The following is an 18,593-nucleotide window of genomic DNA, read 5'->3' on the forward strand; positions in this document are numbered from 1 at the left end:
TCATTAAATAAAGTATATTTATAAGATAAACATCCACAAAATTGATTTGTCATTTTCCAATCATTTATTCAAATTGCGTTACTTTGAATTTTTTAATTCATATATATAAAAAACTTATTTTTATCTCAATTCTCAAAATAAAATTAAAAGCTTTTTAAAATTATTATTATTATTATCATAAATCCAATAAAAATTTATTCTAATTTATTTTCACTAAAAACTATTTAATTATAGCTTTTCACAATACGCAGTAAAATAATAATTTTTTTAATTATTAGTTCTTTGATGAGGTGTACTACTAAAAACGACACCGCCTCATATTGACATGATATTTTCCGACATACTGTGACATCATGTTACTTATTTTACTTGAACAACTTTTAAGATTTAAGATTCTCTGTGAATTAATACAAGTTATTTTAACGTATTTTATTTTCTTCTAGAAGATTCATCAGCGTAAAATACGCTTAATTTTAAAATTTATGTAATTGAGTTATCAAAAACGATGTTATTCCTTATTAATTCTTTTTAATCATAATTTAATATCCTCACGATCAGAGTATAACGTTACAATTGGTATCAGAGCCCATTTTTAGGGTTATGTAGACTACGTACGTAAACTATTATGAATTTTCGTGACTAAGCAATAAAACCATTATCACTTCCAAGTAAAGGCAATATCATGGTGCATGAGTGACGAGTAGGGTTAAGAGACTCGGTTATTGGATGACTTTAGAGATATATCTTTTATGGATGTCCCTACCTCTAGTTTACGAGGACTAGAAAATTTGTAATATTGGTTTCATTTGTTTTACACGCATGTCCCCTGTAACAACCTCAACCCAAGCTCATCGCTAACAAATATTGTTCATTTTAGTCCGTTACGTATCGTTGTCAGCCTCACGATTTTAAAACATGTTTACTAGAGAGAAGTTTCCACACCTTTACAAGAGATGTTTCGTTCCCCTCTCTAACCGATATAGGATCTAACACTCCATCTCTCTTGGGGGCCTAGTGTTCTCGCTGGCACATCGCCCTACGTCGATACCATTTGTAACAACCCAAACCCACCGCTAGCATATATGGTTTATTTTGGCTTGTTACGTATCGTCGTTAGCCTCATGATTTTAAAACTCGTCTACTAAGGAGAGGTTTGATTTTGTATTTTTAAGTAATATGCCAATTTGAAAATAGCTGGTACAAAAAATAGTCAAATTATTCAACTGTATAACTCACACGTTAAGATTTATTGATATTTATTGATAGTTACTCCATTACCAAATATAAAAGAAAATTTTAAATAAATAAATAAATTCAAAATGTGAAATGGTTTTCTCTTTCCCTAGAAAAGAATACCTTGTAATTGAAGGTATCTTTACGTAGTTTCTTCAGCACCAATCAAAGTCTTATCTTCAACCTTTGAAAACCCTGATCTCCATTTCCGGACCTCCTCTCTCTAATTTGCAAATCCAGTAGGGATTTTCGCTAATGGGTTCTGAAACCTTGACTCTATCGCCGCCTCTAGCTCTAACGAAGCCCGTTGCCGCCGCCACAGCAGCAGCAGCAGCCGCCGCCCCAACAGCACTAGCTCCAGGGTTTCGGTTCCATCCGACCGACGAAGAGCTCGTTATTTACTACCTCAAGCGCAAGGTCTGTGGAAAATCCTTCCGTTTCAATGCTATTTCTGAGGTCGATATTTACAAGAGTGAGCCGTGGGACCTTGCAGGTAACTCAGATGCTTTGGAGCTTTGTTCTCATCTTGTATGATTCTTCTAATTTTGTTTATTTTATACTTTTATCGGCTTGTTTTTTAGGTGGATTGTTGATCGATTGGTCTTTTTGGGCGTTTATTTTCCCCCAACCTGCCCCATTTTTAAATAGCTTTCTTGCTCTCTGATTGTATTTTTATACTGATTTTATGGTTTCTTTATTGTGTCTCTGAATCACGTCTTTGAGTTTCTAGATTTGTTTGAATGTTATATTTAGGAAAGTCAAGGTTGAAGAGCAGGGACCAAGAGTACTACTTCTTTAGTGTGTTGGACAAGAAATATGGAAATGGAGCTAGGATGAATAGGGCTACAAGCCAAGGGTACTGGAAAGCCACTGGTAATGATCGGCAAGTCCGCCATGATACCAGGACTGTTGGCTTAAAGAAAACATTAGTTTTCCACAGTGGTAGAGCTCCTGATGGGAAGCGGACCAATTGGGTTATGCATGAGTATAGGCTTGTAGATGAAGAACTGGAGAAAGCGGGAGCAGGAACGGGTAGCTCGAAGGTGAGGCCATCATGAAAATTTGCCATGGCAGTCCATTTTGTGTTCTTTTGGCGGCTGTGCGGGTTCTGGTACTTGTGAAATATGTTTAGGCGAAGTTTAGAGTTTGAATGACAATTTTAAGCTTCGGTATTCCTTTTTTCTTTTCTTTTATGCACTTGTTTCAGCAACCATAGTGTTTTGATTTGCATTTGAAGTTTAGCTTCTTACAACAGCTTTTTGTTTCCTATTCCCTCTCCTTCGGAGAAGGATGCCTATGTTTTATGCAGAGTGTTCCACAAAAGTAATATAGGACCTCCGAATGGACACCGATACGCACCTTTTATTGAGGAGGAATGGGATGACGGTGGGTCAGTTTTGATTCCCGGAGAAGAGATTGCAGACGGTGTAGTAGCTAGTCACGATACACAGTCCGAAAGGAACAGCAATAGCGTGTGTGCTGCTGAGGATCGTAATAACCATGTATGCGGCGACGGAAAGGATGGTATGCAGGTATGTGTTTATCTGAATTTAATTAGGAACTCATTTCAGAGTGAAGTACTTAAGTTTCTTTCAAATATCATATGAATGAGTTACAGAGTTATGTCTCATCTTGTATAAAAGTGTTGATTGTTACTTCCATAGTAAAACTGTCACTTGTGCTTTCCCCGAGTCGGTGTATCTTGTGCAGGATGGAGGCTGAGCACAACATCACATTTTTCTTGGTTGCTCCATTTCTAATAGATTCTGGACCTTCATGCTCTTCTCCTTTAATTGGTAAATGGCCCTCCTTATTAATGAAGAGCCTTCTTGATTTTGGTCATCCGTTCAACCAGAAAAAGATCATTTGACTTCAATTTATTAGTGCTTTCTATTGGAACTTTTGGCTTGAGTGGAACAACAGTTAGTTCCTACTTCTTTTCTGGCTGTCTCTTGACGTAAATTATATGCTCCTTCCAACAACTATGGCTTGGAAGAGTTTCTTTTATTCCTTTCGTTTGGGACTTGGCTTTCCTCTTTTGCGATTTCATATCGTGTACGATTTGGTCGATTTCTTATCGTTAAACTAACAAAAAAGGAAAGAAGAAGAAAAAGAAAGGAGACCTAAGCATCAAGAGGTGACTGACTATCTACTAGTATCCTTTAGTCTAGACGTTCAAGACCTGAGACTGGACTGTTGAAAGAAACTACATGGAGCTAAATGTAGATCACCCTATTCTGTCACTCGTGCCTGAAAAGGGGTAGGAGTCTTAGGCAGAAATCTGAGTGTAGCAGCCTAAGTTCACCGCTAGCAGATATTGTCTTGTTTGTGCATTTCCCTTTGGGCTTCCCCTCAAGGTTTTTAAAACACTTTTGCTAGAGAGAGGTTTCCACACCCTTATAAAGAATGCTTCGCTCCCCTCTCCAATCGATGTGGGATCTCATAATCCACCCCCCTTCGGGGCCTAGTGTCTTCGTTGGCACTCGTTTCTCTCTCCTATCGATGTGGGATCTCACAATCTACCTTCCTTCGGGGCTCAGCATTCTCGTTGGCACACCTCCCCGTGTCTGGCTCTAATACCATTTGTAACAACCTAAGTTCACCGCTAGCAGATATTGTCCTCTTTGGGCTTTCCCTTGCGGGCTTCCCCTCAAGGTTTTTAAGACGTGTCTGCTAGAGAGAGGTTTCCACACCCTTATAAAGAATGTTTCGTTCCTCTCTCTAAAGCGTTTGATTCCATTTCCATTTCCATTTGTCATAGGAAGGTCCCATGATTATTTATTATCATAAAGAGAAGAATATCTCTCCCAAAATCAATTCAATAACTTCTGTTACCAGTGGTGATGAACTATAGGATGAAGTCTTGGAAGTCCGACTCAAATAGAAGGTTTGAAAGAAAAATCTTCAATGGCAGACATTCTTTGGAAAAAAAATTAAGTCTCAGTTTTAGTGGATCCAACTATTGTGCAATGTTATGCATCAATTGTTATTTGCTTATCTTCTTAAGGTGCAAATTGGTTTGTTTGATTGGTTGTTTTCTGAAACATATTCCTGGAAAATGACATGACGGGTCTAGTGAGGATATTCATTCATGCATTTTTATCATCGACTCGATGATGCGAAATTTCTCGATGTTTATTTTGTCGACATTTCTGAAAGCGACCTTCCATTTTTGGTTTCTCATCCAGGAAAAAACTCAGTTCATCAATAAAGATCTTGTTATGTCAAATGATCCTCCAAGAAACTCCCACAGCTTTTTGTTTATGTGCAAAAGTGAGGAACTCGAGGATTATACTCCACCTTCGATTATCGCTAATCCGAAACCCTTCTCGCTTATGAAGTATAAACGAAGAAGGCAAAGCGACTTACCCTCTGAACTTTCAAAAGCTTCAGAAAACTCATCCATGTCAAACGAAGAACTCAGTCTATCTGAAATTGCCACTGCATCGCAGACGGATGTAACGACGAGTAGTGAGATGACACCAACTACGAAAAACTTTCTTTCTACCTTAGTGGAATATTCACTCTTAGAATCTACAGAACCAAAGGATTCCCCTGCTCCTCCACCTGCATTAGAAACCTCAGATCTTAGTTCATCTGTGCATCCAAGCATCTTGAAATTCATCCAAGATTTGCAACATGAGATCCACAAGACTTCTATGGAGAGGGAGACGCTGAAGTTTGAGCTGTTGAGCGCTCGAGCCATGATCAGTATCCTTCAATCTCGGATTGTCGTGCTGAATAAGGAAATCAATGATTTGAAATCAAACTGATTTGAAGTCCAAACTATGATTAGTAGTATTCTTCAATTCTGGATCGTCACGCCGAATACACAGACTGTAACGATAACGAAGAAAAATGTCGAGAGCCAATGGCTATGCCCTGTAAATTGTTGCTGCCATTGTGGTCTCGTGGACGTTATTGTTGTAATGTAACTAGCTCAGTTGTCTAAGCAATTTAGCTATTTGTTGTATGAGTATCAAGTTAGTAAGAACTTCAACCTGTTTAGTGAAAGACCATGCTAAACTTCTTGATCTGCTATGGCTATAGACCATTGATGTTGTAACTTCAGTTTCTCAGCTTGTGGCATTTCATGAAATAAGGTTGTCATAACTATTAATGTGATCCCCGTATCTGGTTTCTTTTCCGTTTAAATTTTCCCTTAATTTATTCTCGGTTAAATTACAAATTTAGTTGATGAACTGTCATTTTAAAATATTTCTAACCGGTTTCCGTCTAAAGGATCTTTGAAATATTTCTAACAGGTTTCAGACCTTTCAAGCTTCGAGGAACTGATATGTTATATTTCTTAAGCGGTAAGGAAAAGGGACTTTAGTTTCTAATTTTGTCCCCTTCTAAAAGATCATGAATGAAAATATTGTAAAAGTTGGTAATTATTTACTTTTTCCAACGTGTAAAATATTTATTTTCTATAGATATTTTCCTTTTGAGATATAATCTTTTAATTGATTAAAATTATAAAGTTACGTGGAGCCGAGCCCAATGAGAGGAGTATGACTCAACATTTGTACTTTTATAATATGAATAAATAGTTTATTTTAATTTAAAAGTAAAATAATATTTATTTATTTATTTATTTTTGGACTTATTACAAAATTTCTTGTAAGTTCCATGAATGTTTAAATACATAAAAAACAGTTCAAAGAATTTAAAAGTTTAAAATTAAAGAAAAAGAGTTTAAAGAGAATCTTTCCTTTATTTTAATCAGATATTAGGTAAAGTAAAGTAAAGTAAAGTTTATCCAAGACACGTCAGCAAGAATTTTTATTAACAGTCTAGTGTCACCATCAAGCAGCATTGGAATCTACTATTAACACGTGGAGGCTGTGACGCTTTTATTTGTTATTACATGTGAGTTTAGCGTTCCCTCCGTCGACTTTTCATGGACATTTCTCTGTACATTTCCCTCCTTTCCAGCTCGTTTTGGAGATTATTTTATATTTCTCTTCCGAAGAAATCGAACCCTAACTCTTCGAACTTTTTTTAATATCTCTTCTCAGATCGATTCTAATCTCAAATCTGAATTTCAATCTCGTTTTGAAATCCTAAATCCATTTTCTTGATGGGTCGAGATTCTGCTACTTCGCTAGCACCGGGGTTCCGATTCCACCCTACCGATGAAGAACTTGTTAGTTATTATTTGAAGCGCAAAGTCTCTGGAAAACCCTTTCGTTTTGATGCTATTTCAGACGTAGATATCTACAAATCCGAACCCTGGGATCTCCCTGGTCAATCCCTTGTTTCTGTTTGTTGAGATTTGTGTTTGATTTTGTGATTTATTTTTTTGTCGTTCGGATTTCTGTGGAATTGAAGTTGTGTTGTGGGATTTGTCAGGGAAATCGAAGCTGAAGAGTAGGGATTTGGAGTGGTATTTCTTCAGTGCTTTGGATAAGAAATATGGCAATAGTTCGAGGACTAACAGGGCTACGGAGAAAGGGTATTGGAAGACGACGGGAAAGGATCGGCCGGTCCGCCATAACGCGAGGACTGTTGGAATGAAGAAGACTCTTGTGTATCATATTGGGCGGGCTCCTCGTGGTGCACGAACCAATTGGGTGATGCACGAATACAAACTCACGGATGAGGAATTGGGGAAATTTGCAATTGTGCAGGTTAGAATAGAACGAAATTTGTAGCTCTTTTTCTCTGATTTTCTCGTTGATTTGTGATTTTTGGCTTCGTTGGAAAATGTTGTTGTAATTGTCTTGGAATCTGTTGGTTTTTTTTTTTTTTTTTGTTGGGTTGGAAGGATGCGTTTGTGCTGTGTAGGATATTCCAGAAGAGTGGTACTGGACCAAAAAATGGAGAGCAGTATGGTGCCCCTTTTGTTGAGGAGGAATGGGAAGATAATGATGAGCTGACTTTGGTACCTGGTGATGAGCAAGTGGCGGAAGAAATTCTAGCTGGTGGAGGCATTTTTGTTGAAGGCAATGACTTCAGTCAGGTATGTACTTACCATGTTATAAGCAACTTGCCTAATCAGGTGGAATGGTTTTGTGTTATCTGTCGTTGAGAACTGTGTTTCTGAAATATGATTCTGAACGGGTTGGATGGGCAGATCTATACGAGAGATGCCTAAGATTTGAAAGAAACCTGAACTTTTGAACATGTACAATGATAGTTAAGCAATTTCCTCAGGTAATTAGGCATGTTTGCCCTAGAATTGAGTTAATAGTACATGGTTGATGTGAGATCTCACATCGGTTGGGGAGGAGAACGAAGCATTCTTTATAAGGGTATGAAAATCTCTCCCTAGCAAACATGTTTTAAAAACCTTGAGGGGAAGCCCAAAGAGGACACTATCTGATGGAGGTGAGCTTGGGTCATTACAAATGGTATCAGAGCCAGACTCCGGGCGATTTACCAGTGAGGAGGCTGAGAAGGGGGTGGACACGAGGCGGTGTGCCAGCAAGGATGCTGGGCCTTGAAGGGGGTGGATTGTGAGATCCCACGTCAGTTGGGGAGGAAAACGAAACATTCTTTATAAGAGTGTGGAAACCTCTCCCTAGCAGATGCGTTTTAAAAACTTTGAGGGAAAGTCCGAAAACAAAAGTCCAAAGAGGACAATATCTACAAACGGTGGGCTTGAGCCATTACAGTTGAGCTTGAATTATGGTATACGTTAAGTGGGGAAAATTCCCCACAACTATAGAAGAATAAAGGATAAACTTCCAGAATCTCTTAGGCTTGGAGCAAACCCTTTCTGATCAAGAACGGTGCTACCTGAAACCAAGAGTCCATGCTTTTGATAGCTGAAACCAGTTGAAAGTTGAGTTAGGATTGAAATCTAAACGAGCAACTGGCTCACAGACCAAGATTATATGGACCTTGCCGGTGGTTTGGTTGGAGTTGTTTGCAAACAAGGTGCATGTTGGTGTTATAGAGAATAGCTTTCAGGAGGAAACAAGTAATGAGAAACTACGACGGATTTCTATATTTAATAAGTGGAAAATCTAAATGATGGGAAATTGGGAACAAAATAAAGAGTGGGTCGGTGAGCAAAAGAGTGAAACAATCTCTAAAAGTATGTGAAATTACAATGAATCATGTTATATTCTTTTCTGCAGAATGTCGATGAAGATATTCTATCCGAAATTGCACCACCACCACCATTCGACTTCTATTATGGTGAGTCAAGCAACTCTATGGAGCAATCTGACAATTTCATCGAAGATGATCGAAAACCTGCAGTAGGCATATGTGAGACATCAGAGCTACCCGATGGACAGAAGTTCTTTGTTTTACCAGATGAGTGTCGATTACGTGACAGATTGGTCAAACATGAGTATCTTGCTGAATCAAGCAATGCTGCTGCTGATGAGATCGATGCTAGTGATGTCGATGGTCATTACGTATTGGACAAGCCATTCTTTAGTACTTCTGATAATCCTTCTTTTAGTGATGAACTACTTTTGGAATCCAATGAGCTCTCAAACCCTACTGATAGTGATCCTGCTGCTTTTGACGTGCTTGAAGAGTATCTTACGTTCTTCGACGCAGATGGTGATAACGTAGATTTGTCTTTCGATCCTTCCGAAATTCTCGAAAGTGAGAGCTCTGTTCCTGATCAAGCAGTTCTTCCAGAGGTCAGTACTGCTTCATTTCCTAACTTATTTTTATCATCTTGCTACATGGAATTTACTTTTCACCGACGCATCATATTTCGTTAGGTCGCTGGTGGTGCTACTGAACATGCATCTCCCAGCAAACATACTTCAGATTTACGTTACGACAACGAGGCCTCCTCGTCCTCGTCTATGCAAAGATCCAAGGATCCAAAACCAGAATCAGGTTAGTTGAATTCCATGTTAATTTTTTCCTTTCCATTTAGATATTTCTAACACTTTTGGCTCATTCTTTCTTTTCTGGTACCAGATCTCAAATACCCATTCCTCAAACACACAAGCCATATGCTGGGCAGCATTCCTGCTCCATTTGCTTCACAGTTCACTTCAAAAGATGCTGCTCTCCATCTTAACTCAGCTCCACAAGCTTCAAGCTCCGTTCGTGTCACCGCAGGCATGATCGTCATAAGAAACACAACACTAAACGGAGACGAAATGAACAACTTATATGGCAAGAATTCAGTTCTCAACCTTATCTATTTGTATGGGATCGTCGAAGGCGACATCTATTCCTCTCAGTTGTCTCCAACTTCTGGTGCACATCACAGCAAGTCGGGGTCTCTGATGTCTTGCTACTTCGTCTACTTCTTCATCCTGTTCTGGCTTCTAATCCTTTCAGTGAGTTTCAAAGTTGCAAGGTGCATCCATTCCAGGTGAGTTACCTATTCAGGTTTCAAATTCCAAAACTCAAGAACCATTGAAAAAGTAGTATTAGCTGGTAGTTTAGAAACTTTCTAGGCTACCAAATTCAACACCTTCCTGCAATACCTATTCAAATATCATTAGATTCTAGACTAACTGCCAATGAATTGGTGGCTAACTAAACTTTTTATCTCTTCCTTCTTTTGTATTTTAATTTCAGAACTTTTTACAGTTCATAGTTGCAGGGCTTTACTGTACTTTACCAATTTATTAGAGTAAAGGTTGGAAGCTTCTCTTTCCATGACGTTTATGTAATTCGTTCGATAAACCATCTTAATCTTCAATAAGCATAAGCTGTATGAAGTTAACTCTCTGGTTGGATTCCTTTTGATGGAAGAAGCTTTTATGGCTCGGTTTTTAAAATTTTAATTGACATGTATTCTCGACCAGTTTGGAACTTATGCAGTTTATGTCTCATATTGTCGTTGGATTAAATAAAACCATATATTATTATTGATTTGCTGACAACTTAGGAGCAATATTCACATATAATATATGGTTTAATACAAATATGAAAGTAGCATAAAGCAGCTCAGATATAAAATGTTGTGAGGCTCAGAGGCATGTGATGTTGATGAGCCTTACATTTCTCCAGGAAGCATTGTGTCTTCTGGTAGATCACAAACGGCAATACCCTGATCGAAGGAGGAAACAATAATCCATGATTAATAGATCACTAAGTAGGATTAAACATAAACATGGAAATTTACTTAATTCTGACCTCTCCTGTGAGGTGAGCCACACATCTCTTCTCAGCTAGCAGCTCAGCTTCAGTCTGTAAAACACAACAAGGTGTGAGCTAGTTCAACAGTAGCATAGCAGTGGCTCGGAATGGAATGACTTTACGAGTGTTTTAAGCACTTGAAAAGTCATTCCAACCGGATCCTCGTAGCCGAAGAATTACGGACACGGGAGGAAAAGGATAACATAGCAGACCTTGGCAATTCGCATGCGGAGATAGTCATCAAATATCACATCTTTCACAAGTTCATAGTCACCATCTCCCTGAGAGCAGACATATTTATTGGTAACAGACGTTAGGATATGGGAGTAGATGAAAGTTGGGAACAAATGGTACCTTTGATCTGCACGGCATGCTGAAAACGATATCCTCTGCTATTCCATAAGGATTTCCAGTGGAGTATACCTACAAATCGATCGGTTTTTATGAGCTCGAGGTTGGCTCTTTGTTTGCATACGTTTATGTTAGGAGTCATAGTACCTTGAATTGACTTAACACTCATCCACCTAAATCTAAAGCCTCTTTGTGAGATCTCACATCGGTTGGAGAGGAGAATGAAACATTATTTATAAGAGTGTAGAAACTTCTCCCTAGTAGACGCGTTTTAAAATCGTGAGGTTGACGACGATACATAGTGAGCCACAGTGAACAATATCTGTTAGTAGTGGACTTAGACTATTATAAATGGTATCAAAGCCAGACACGGGGCGGTGTGCCGGCGAGGATGCTGGACCCCTAAGAAAGGTGGATTGTGAGATCCCACATTGGTTGAAGAGGAGAACGAAACATTCCTTACAAGGGTGTAGAAACCTCTCCCTAGCAGACGTGTTTTAAACCGTGAGGCCGACGGCGATACATAACGGGCCAAACTAGACATTATTTGCTAGCAGTGGGCTTGAACTGTTACAAATGGTATCGGAGACAAACACGGGGCGGTGTGCCAACAAGGACACTGGACCTCTAAGAATGGTGGATTGTGAGATCGCACGTCGGTCAGAGAAGAGAACAAAGCATTAAGGGTATGGAAACCTCTCCCTAGCAGACGTGTTTATAAGGGTATGGAAACCTCTCCCTAGCAGACGCGTTTTAAAATATTGAAACTAACGGCGATACGTAATGGGCCAAAGCGGACAACATCTGTTAGTGGTGAGCTTGGACTGTTACACTCTCCCTAACCTCCAAATAACCCAACTTTCTAGCTAAATATTTCTATTCCTACGCCTGTCACGATACACTCACTTAGAATTACAAACCCAACACCCTCCTCCGCCCTTCCCGTTCGACGAACAAGCACGCCGTATTAGAGCCCTACCAGCCTACAAACACAATGTCAAGAGATACAACATGAGATCTAAAGCTTACCCCAGATGAAAACCAATCCCCTTCAGGAGTTGGAATGATCAAAGACCTTATAGCATCAACAATCGATACAGAAGTTGAAGCAGCTGAAGATCTTCCCCATTTCTCAATCAGCACACCTCCCCTCTGCAAATCAAAACCAATCAAAACACTATTTGATCCATTGAGCAGTGAACATTGCAACACTCAATGTGTTATTACCTTCTGTACTTTTTCAGTAAACTCCTCTTCCAACCACCTATGATCCTTGATTACCTCTTTAACAGGTAACCCATTAATTCTTGCATTCAAAAAGTCCGGAACCTGGTGCAAATACGACGAAATAAGCATACAAATCGAGGGAATTTTCGAAGCTTCTCGAGCAAAAAGTACCCAATAACCTGAGTTGTCGAGTGGTTGCCCCAAATGGTCATATTCGACACTTGATCATAGAAGACGCCCGCTTTCAGAGCCAGCTGAACAAGCCATATTTAGAAAGTACGAGAGTTTATCTATTCGAAAACCTATCAAATCCGAGGAAATGGGTATCATACCTGACATTTTGCTCGATTCTCGTCTAGTCGAGTTAAAGCGTGGAAATTCTTAGCGGGAATTTTCGGAGCGTTTTTCAAACAAATTAATGCACTACATGGAATGAAAAGGACAAAGAAAAGTTATATCTTGTACATACATTAAGAGATTCAAACTAAATGAAACATGAACTCACTTGGTGTTGCAAGGATTGCCTACAACAATGACTTTGACATTTGGGGATGCCACAGCATTTAGAGCTTTTCCCTAATTCCATTGATATATAATAACTAAGAGATTCCGGTGTTTCTTGGACGGGTAAAAAAAAAGGAAGTGAAAACGAGATAATCGACGTACTTGTTCAGCGAATATCTGTCCATTTATATCTAACAAACCAGCACGTTCCATTCCCGGACCTCGAGGCTTCGCTCCTATCAAAAGAGCCCAGTCTGCATCTTGGAATACTTCATAAGGATCAATGCTTATTACTACCTCCCTTAACAAAGGGAAAAGGGAGTCCTCTAATTCCATAGCAACACCTGCATATGAAGATTATTTATCAAATAGCTCGAAGATTTCGGTATGACCTCGAAGTTTAATGGTTTACGACGTTACAGATATGAAGTTCTCATTTAACTGTTATCAAGACATCGAAAAAAAAGACTGATATTGTAACAATTTAAGCCCACCGCCAGCAGATATTGTCCTCTATGAGCTTTCCCTTTTGGGTTTCCCCTCAAGGTTTTAAAACGCTCCTACTAAGTTGAGGTTTCCACACCGTTATAAGGAATGCTTCGTTTCTCTCTCCAACCAATGTGGGATCTCATAATCCACCCCTTTGGGGGTCCAGCTTCCTCGTTGGCACACTGCTCGATGTCTATCTTGGTACCATTTGTAACAGTCCAAGCACACCGATAGCAGATATTATCCTCTTTGGGTTTTCCCTTATGGGCTTCCCCTCAAGGTTTTAAAACACGTCCACTAAGGAGAGGTTTCCACACCCTTATAAGGAATGTTTCGTTCCCCTCTCCAACCGCTGTGGGTTCTCACAATCCACCCTCCTTGGGAGCCAACGTCCTCGCTAGCACACCGCCCGATGTCTTGCTCTGATACCATTTGTAATAGTCCAATCCCACCGCTAGCAAATATTTTCTTATTTGGGTTCTCCCTTCTGAGCTTCCCATCAAGGGTTTAAAACAGGTTCACTAGGGACAGGTTTTCACACCGTTATAAGGAATGTTTAGTTCTCCTCTCCACCTGATGTGGGATCTCACAATCCACCACCCTTGGGCGCCCAACGTTCTCGTTGGCACATCGCCCGATGTCTAGCTCTGATACCATTTGTAACAATCCAAGCTCACCGCTAGCAAATATTGTCTTCTCAGGGCTTTCCCTCAAGGTTTTAAAATACGTCTACTACGGAGAGGTTTCAACGCCATTTAAGGAATGTTTCGTTCCCCTCTCCAACTGACGTGGGATCTCAAAGCAAAACTAACGTTTATTCTAAATCGGCTGAACTTGCCTTCAAGTGCTTGGAATGACCTCTCAGATCCCAATAGTTTCAATGCAATTGGTTGATCAGGACCAAAAACTTCACCAGCTGCAAGCTAGTGAAACAATCAAAGTAAGATTTCATCAAACTATCAGAACATAACGAGGTTGTTTTATATGAATTCTTACCTTGAACAGAAGATGATTGGATATCATTCCAGCAGCACCGGAGACAGCAATATTAATCATTTTCTTCCATGATGTTGTCTCTTCTTCCTATGATTAGTACAAAACATGTCAGTGCTGAAGACAACATTTGTCCAATCTGACAAAACTAGCTGCAAACAACTTCTTCAAAGTTATTTTTAAACGAGAAACATGGGTTACGAGAATTTAAATATCCGATCTTCAAAGTTATTATCGTTGAGCTATACTCACTTTTAACATATATTTGTTCACACTGATTATAAAGAACAGTTTAAACATGAAAGTAAATCTAAAGAACAGAAAAAAATTCACAAAATATGGTGAAAATCTGTAACGGCCCAGACTTATTACTAGTCGATATTGTCCTCTTTGGGTTTTGCCTTTCGAGCTTTGCCTCGAGGTTTTTAAAACGCATCTGTTAGGGAGAAGTTTCCACACCTTATAAAGGTGTTTCATTCTTCTCCCCAATCGATGTGGGGATCTCACAATCCACCCCCTTCAGGGCTCAGCCTCCTCACTAGCACATCACCCAGTGTCTGGCTCTGATACCATTTGTAACAGCCCAGGCCCACCGCTAGCAGATATTGTCGGGTTTTTCCTTTCGAGCTTTCCCTCAAGGTTTTTAAGGGCTCAGCCTCCTCACTAGCACATCACCCAGTGTCAGGCTCTGATACCATTTGTAACAGCCCAGGCCCACCGCTAGCAGATATTGTCGGGTTTTTCCTTTCGAGCTTTCCCTCAAAGTTTTTAAGGGCTCAGCCTCCTCACTAGCACATCACCCCGTCTCTGGGTCTGATACCATTTGTAACAGCCCAGGCCCACCGCTAGCAGATATTGTCGGGTTTTTCCTTTCGAGCTTTCCCTCAAGGTTTTTAAAACGCATCTACTAGGAATCAGCCTCATGCTGGTACATCGTCCGATGTCGGACTCTGATACCATTTCTAACAACTCAGGCCCACAATAGCCACTTTGGGCTTTCCTTCGGGTTTTCCCTCGAGGTTTTTAAAATGCGTATGCCTGGGAGAGGTTTCCACACCTTCTAAAGGGTGTTTCATTCTCCTCCCCAACCAATGTGGGAGATCTTACAATTCACCCAATTCGAGGCTAAGCATCCTTGCTGGTTGACCAATCACTATGGGACTCCCACCAAATCCACCTCCCTACAGAACCCAACGTCCTTACTGGAACACTGTTTTGTGTCTACTCCCTTTGTGCTCAGCCTCCTCGCTGGCGCATCGCCCAGTGTCTAACTCTAATACCATTTGTAACGGCTCAGGCCCACCGCTAGCAGATATTGTCCTCTCTATATTTTTCCTTTCGGGTTTTCCCTCAATAAGGTGAATTTTCCACCCCTTATAAACAGTGTTTCATTCTCCCCCCAACTTACGATCTCACAAAATCAACCAACAAACACATTGAAACTATAAATTTTGAATAAACCAGAGAAAACCCATATAACAATTCAAGAACTTACAGCTTTTAAATCATAAGTAAGACAGAAAACACCATAACAATCGCTTTTACTTTTGGGTTCCCCTGTTTTTGCAGCCACCGGAGCTGCTTCAATCTGACTGAAAAATCAAACATAAAACAACCCCACAAAACATATGAACACTGACAAGCACAAACTTACACAAACACATAAGAATCTACACAAACAAAGCTCACTTGGGCGCAACAGAGCAAGTGATTGGTGAACTTCGAGCTCTGTAAAACGGCCGGAAAGAGCATCGCCGGTGATTATGGAACCGATTGGCCTGAAAAACGGTCGTGGATGATAAATTGAGCTGAGATTTTAAAGAGGAGGGGAACTCTGCTACAGCCATTGCAGCCAGAGGAGGTTATTCGGAGACTGGGAGAGGGATTTGGAGGTTTTTGGGTATGGAGCTTGGGAAGGATTGGGGATAGAGATGGATGAAAAGGGTGGAAGAGGGATTGCTTGAAACGGTTTTGTAAGGTGCTGTGAGTGACACGTGTCGAACGGAACGAGGAAGGCCTGAGATAGGGAACTGGGAATTTTTGAGTTTAGCTTACTTTGGAGATGTTGCTGTCTCTATGAACTAATTCAAATATTTATAATTATAAATATCATAAAATGTTGATGTCGATGTATTTTTTTTTGTATTGAGAAGTAAAAATATTTTTAAATATATATTTTTTTTATTTCAATTTTATAAGGAATAATCTCTAATATATATGAGATCTCACAATCTACTGTCTTTATCTGTCATACTAACCTGTCATACCAAATGGGTTAGTGATCCTTACATTATTTATATATATATATATATATATATATATTTATTAAAATTTAGGACTAAATTTTATTTCAAAAAATTTGAATTTCTTAAATTTATTATTTAAAATTATTTATTTATAACCTACTTAATTTCTTTATTATTTGAAAAAACATTAAAATAATTCATATTTAAAAATTTAGTATTAAGTTTGTCAAATTATTTAAATACTATTCTATAGTAAAAATAAATAAATAATACAATTTCATTCATCACCATCCCATATAGATACACATACATATACATATAGATACAAATACATATACATATAGATACATACATATATATACATATACATATATATACATATACATATATATACATATACATATATATACATATACATATATATACATACACATATATGTATGTATGTTTCTAGAAAATTAGAGAGGTTAATAATTCATACAAAAACAAAAGCAAAATTCCATGGGTAGGTCTCCATCATTCATCATTTATTTTTCAAAAAAATAATTGATATTTGATTTTATTTCATCCTCAAATTCAAACTAAAATCCAAATAATTTCAAATTTTGAAGATAAAATATTGGTGTCTCTCTCAAATTCAAGGCCCATTATGATTATTCTCAAATCTATCTCGTTCATTTTCAAGTCTCTTTCTCTCTCTTTTACGGATTCTTTTTATAAAATAAATCTGTGTATAGTTGAATGGATAATAGGCCTATTATAAGTCAATTCAGATGTCGACCCACGAGCATAGCTTCGAATCGAAATAGCTCAGATTATCGAAGAGGAAAAACATAGCCCTCAAAGCCTGAAAGCAAAATCCGAAGAGCATGTCACCTATCAAAAGGGGTAAAATTAGGGTTTAAAAAATCTGTCAAATTAGCTCCCCTCAAATCGACTTGAAAAACTACTCAATATTTCATTTTTACAGCGTCAAAATCAAACATCAAGTGCTTTAGATGGAAATCTCCAAAGAACGAAGTGTGCATATTTAAAGTCGTGATACCTAATTTTGTAGTGTCTCAAACTCCCAAGTGGCGTCTCGATGCTACCCTCACAATTTGAGAATCTTTGATAGCTACAAAATTGAGTATTCGAACACTCTCCCCTCGAGTTCTCTAGCTTCTTTTCTGCTTCAAATGGGTCTACAAACCAAGCTTCATTATCTCCAAATTTGTCATAAAAGTCTCGAACACTCTTGATTTTTTTCTCCAACAATATGTGCTATAAACATTATCTAGTATATGAAAAAAAATTAAAGTTATTAATATAATTTTGAATAGTATATTTAAGAAATTGTATTTTTTTTTCTCTAGAAGCACGAAATATTTAATTAATTTTTATAAAATTTATTCATAAAATAGATTAATATTTTATAGAATTACATTATGTGACTCGATCGTAATCTTTCATATTGGTGAATGTTCGTAACTTTTGTAGTTAATTCAATAAATTGATTCGTATGAAAATGAATAAATTTATTGAATTTCTTCTGATAGATCCATAAATTGGAGCTCAAAATCTGCCCAAATACCTTCAACTAAAAGCCTACTTCATGGAGAAAGCGCTTACATGCCACAAAATAATGGCACGAATATGGCACTCCATAAAGGAAAAACAGAGCTCAAAAGCACAACAAAAAGCCCCTAAATTTTCTGCTTTGCTGTGTACTAAGTTTATTTGGTTACGAAACTCTGTTCCAAAACGTAAACTTTGCAATGACTATAAATAAGGGACTTCAGACCCTCCATTTCCACGCATCAAAAGCTGCTCAGCAATGGCCACTACCAGGGCGATCGGTTTGTTGTTGTTGTTGTTGGTTTTGTTAATGGTGGACTTAACTTTTGCTGCTAGATTCTTGAAGGGCTATGGAGGAAATGGCGGCGGAGGCGAAGAAGGGTCGGGACCTTTGTCAGGTTCGGGATATGGTTCGGGTAATGGCACTGGATATGGCGATGAAGGCTATGGGCAGTATGGGAGTGGTGGTGCAAATGGAACCGGTGTTGGCCGCGGGTTTGGGTCGGGAAGTGGGTCCGGGTATGGGTCTGTTGGTGCAGCAGGCCCTAGTGAAGGAGGTGGCGAAGGCGGCGGTAGAGGTGGAGGTGGAGGCTCCGGTTTCGGAAGTGGGTGGGGATATGGCTCGGGATATGGAAGTGGGGGTGGCTATGGAAGCGGAGGGGGTGGAGGTGGTGGCGGTGGCGGTGGCGGAGGAGGCGGTGGTGGCAGTGCAGGAGGAATGGCGGGAGGATCCGGAAATGATTCTGGATCATGGGTCGGGTTATGGGTCTGGATATGGAGGAGGGGATGAAGAATCACCATGAAAATAATATAAAGATACTTGTAAGCAATTGGAATAAAGTTTAATGGCAGCCTCGACTTAGGAAGATGCTGAAATTATGGTCTAAATTAAATCTTCTATTATTACCGTATTCTCCTTAT

At 39.0% G+C, this 18,593-nt stretch overlaps 4 protein-coding genes across 5 annotated transcripts; 3 read left to right on the top strand and 1 right to left on the bottom strand.

The window, feature by feature from the left end:
- Nucleotides 1-1,337: 1,337 nt before the first annotated feature.
- On the top strand, nucleotides 1,338-5,609 carry LOC111467499 (NAC domain containing protein 50-like). Of its 2 annotated transcripts, none has more exons than XM_023112424.1 (4): nucleotides 1,338-1,726; nucleotides 1,987-2,276; nucleotides 2,523-2,765; nucleotides 5,499-5,609. In XM_023112424.1, exons 1-4 carry the CDS (start codon nucleotides 1,489-1,491, stop codon nucleotides 5,544-5,546), a joined length of 819 nt encoding a protein of 272 aa, XP_022968192.1. In that variant the 5' UTR covers nucleotides 1,338-1,488; the 3' UTR covers nucleotides 5,547-5,609. The 2 variants fall into 2 exon arrangements, with proteins under 2 accessions (XP_022968192.1, XP_022968191.1); XM_023112423.1 differs by lacking the exon at nucleotides 5,499-5,609 and adding an exon at nucleotides 4,422-5,391 and having other exon boundaries at nucleotides 1,345-1,726.
- A 609-nt stretch (nucleotides 5,610-6,218) lies between these two features.
- Nucleotides 6,219-9,836, top strand: LOC111467497 (NAC domain-containing protein 53-like). The gene is made up of 6 exons (XM_023112420.1): nucleotides 6,219-6,482; nucleotides 6,589-6,866; nucleotides 7,004-7,198; nucleotides 8,322-8,840; nucleotides 8,925-9,045; nucleotides 9,130-9,836. The coding sequence occupies exons 1-6, from the start codon at nucleotides 6,317-6,319 to the stop codon at nucleotides 9,534-9,536; spliced, it is 1,686 nt and encodes a 561-aa protein (XP_022968188.1). The 5' UTR covers nucleotides 6,219-6,316; the 3' UTR covers nucleotides 9,537-9,836.
- A 175-nt stretch (nucleotides 9,837-10,011) lies between these two features.
- Nucleotides 10,012-15,859, bottom strand: LOC111467500 (malate dehydrogenase [NADP], chloroplastic). Its single transcript, XM_023112425.1, has 14 exons — nucleotides 15,559-15,859; nucleotides 15,365-15,461; nucleotides 13,873-13,959; nucleotides 13,715-13,799; nucleotides 12,550-12,731; nucleotides 12,389-12,459; nucleotides 12,216-12,306; nucleotides 12,063-12,137; nucleotides 11,884-11,985; nucleotides 11,686-11,808; nucleotides 10,660-10,728; nucleotides 10,518-10,586; nucleotides 10,303-10,356; nucleotides 10,012-10,216 (listed from the first exon to the last, which is right to left on the bottom strand). Exons 1-14 carry the CDS (start codon nucleotides 15,714-15,716, stop codon nucleotides 10,163-10,165), a joined length of 1,317 nt encoding a protein of 438 aa, XP_022968193.1. The 5' UTR covers nucleotides 15,717-15,859; the 3' UTR covers nucleotides 10,012-10,162.
- A 2,072-nt stretch (nucleotides 15,860-17,931) lies between these two features.
- On the top strand, nucleotides 17,932-18,462 carry LOC111467358 (glycine-rich cell wall structural protein 2-like). Its single transcript, XM_023112220.1, has one exon. The coding sequence runs from the start codon at nucleotides 17,932-17,934 to the stop codon at nucleotides 18,460-18,462; it is 531 nt and encodes a 176-aa protein (XP_022967988.1).
- The last annotated feature ends 131 nt before the right edge of the window (nucleotides 18,463-18,593 follow it).

This window comes from Cucurbita maxima, unplaced genomic scaffold, assembly GCF_002738345.1.
Source record: "Cucurbita maxima cultivar Rimu unplaced genomic scaffold, Cmax_1.0 Cma_Scf00034, whole genome shotgun sequence".
Lineage (NCBI taxonomy): Eukaryota > Viridiplantae > Streptophyta > Magnoliopsida > Cucurbitales > Cucurbitaceae > Cucurbita > Cucurbita maxima.

Excerpts from the sequence above, each read along its gene's own strand:
- LOC111467499 (XM_023112423.1), top strand. The coding sequence starts at position 1,489 with ATGGGTTCTGAAACCTTGACTCTATCGCCGCCTCTAGCTCTAACGAAG. Across the intron at positions 1,727-1,986 it reads TGAGCCGTGGGACCTTGCAG|GAAAGTCAAGGTTGAAGAGC; the intron begins GTAACTCAGATG and ends TGTTATATTTAG. Across the intron at positions 2,277-2,522 it reads CAGGAACGGGTAGCTCGAAG|GATGCCTATGTTTTATGCAG; the intron begins GTGAGGCCATCA and ends CCTTCGGAGAAG.
- LOC111467497 (XM_023112420.1), top strand. The coding sequence starts at position 6,317 with ATGGGTCGAGATTCTGCTACTTCGCTAGCACCGGGGTTCCGATTCCAC. Across the intron at positions 6,867-7,003 it reads GGAAATTTGCAATTGTGCAG|GATGCGTTTGTGCTGTGTAG; the intron begins GTTAGAATAGAA and ends TTGGGTTGGAAG. Across the intron at positions 8,841-8,924 it reads ATCAAGCAGTTCTTCCAGAG|GTCGCTGGTGGTGCTACTGA; the intron begins GTCAGTACTGCT and ends ATATTTCGTTAG.
- LOC111467500 (XM_023112425.1), bottom strand. The coding sequence starts at position 15,716 with ATGGCTGTAGCAGAGTTCCCCTCCTCTTTAAAATCTCAGCTCAATTTA. Across the intron at positions 13,960-15,364 it reads TTACTTATGATTTAAAAGCT|GAAGAAGAGACAACATCATG; the intron begins GTAAGTTCTTGA and ends TACTAATCATAG. Across the intron at positions 12,460-12,549 it reads GACAGATATTCGCTGAACAA|GGAAAAGCTCTAAATGCTGT; the intron begins GTACGTCGATTA and ends CAATGGAATTAG.
- LOC111467358 (XM_023112220.1), top strand. The coding sequence starts at position 17,932 with ATGGCCACTACCAGGGCGATCGGTTTGTTGTTGTTGTTGTTGGTTTTG.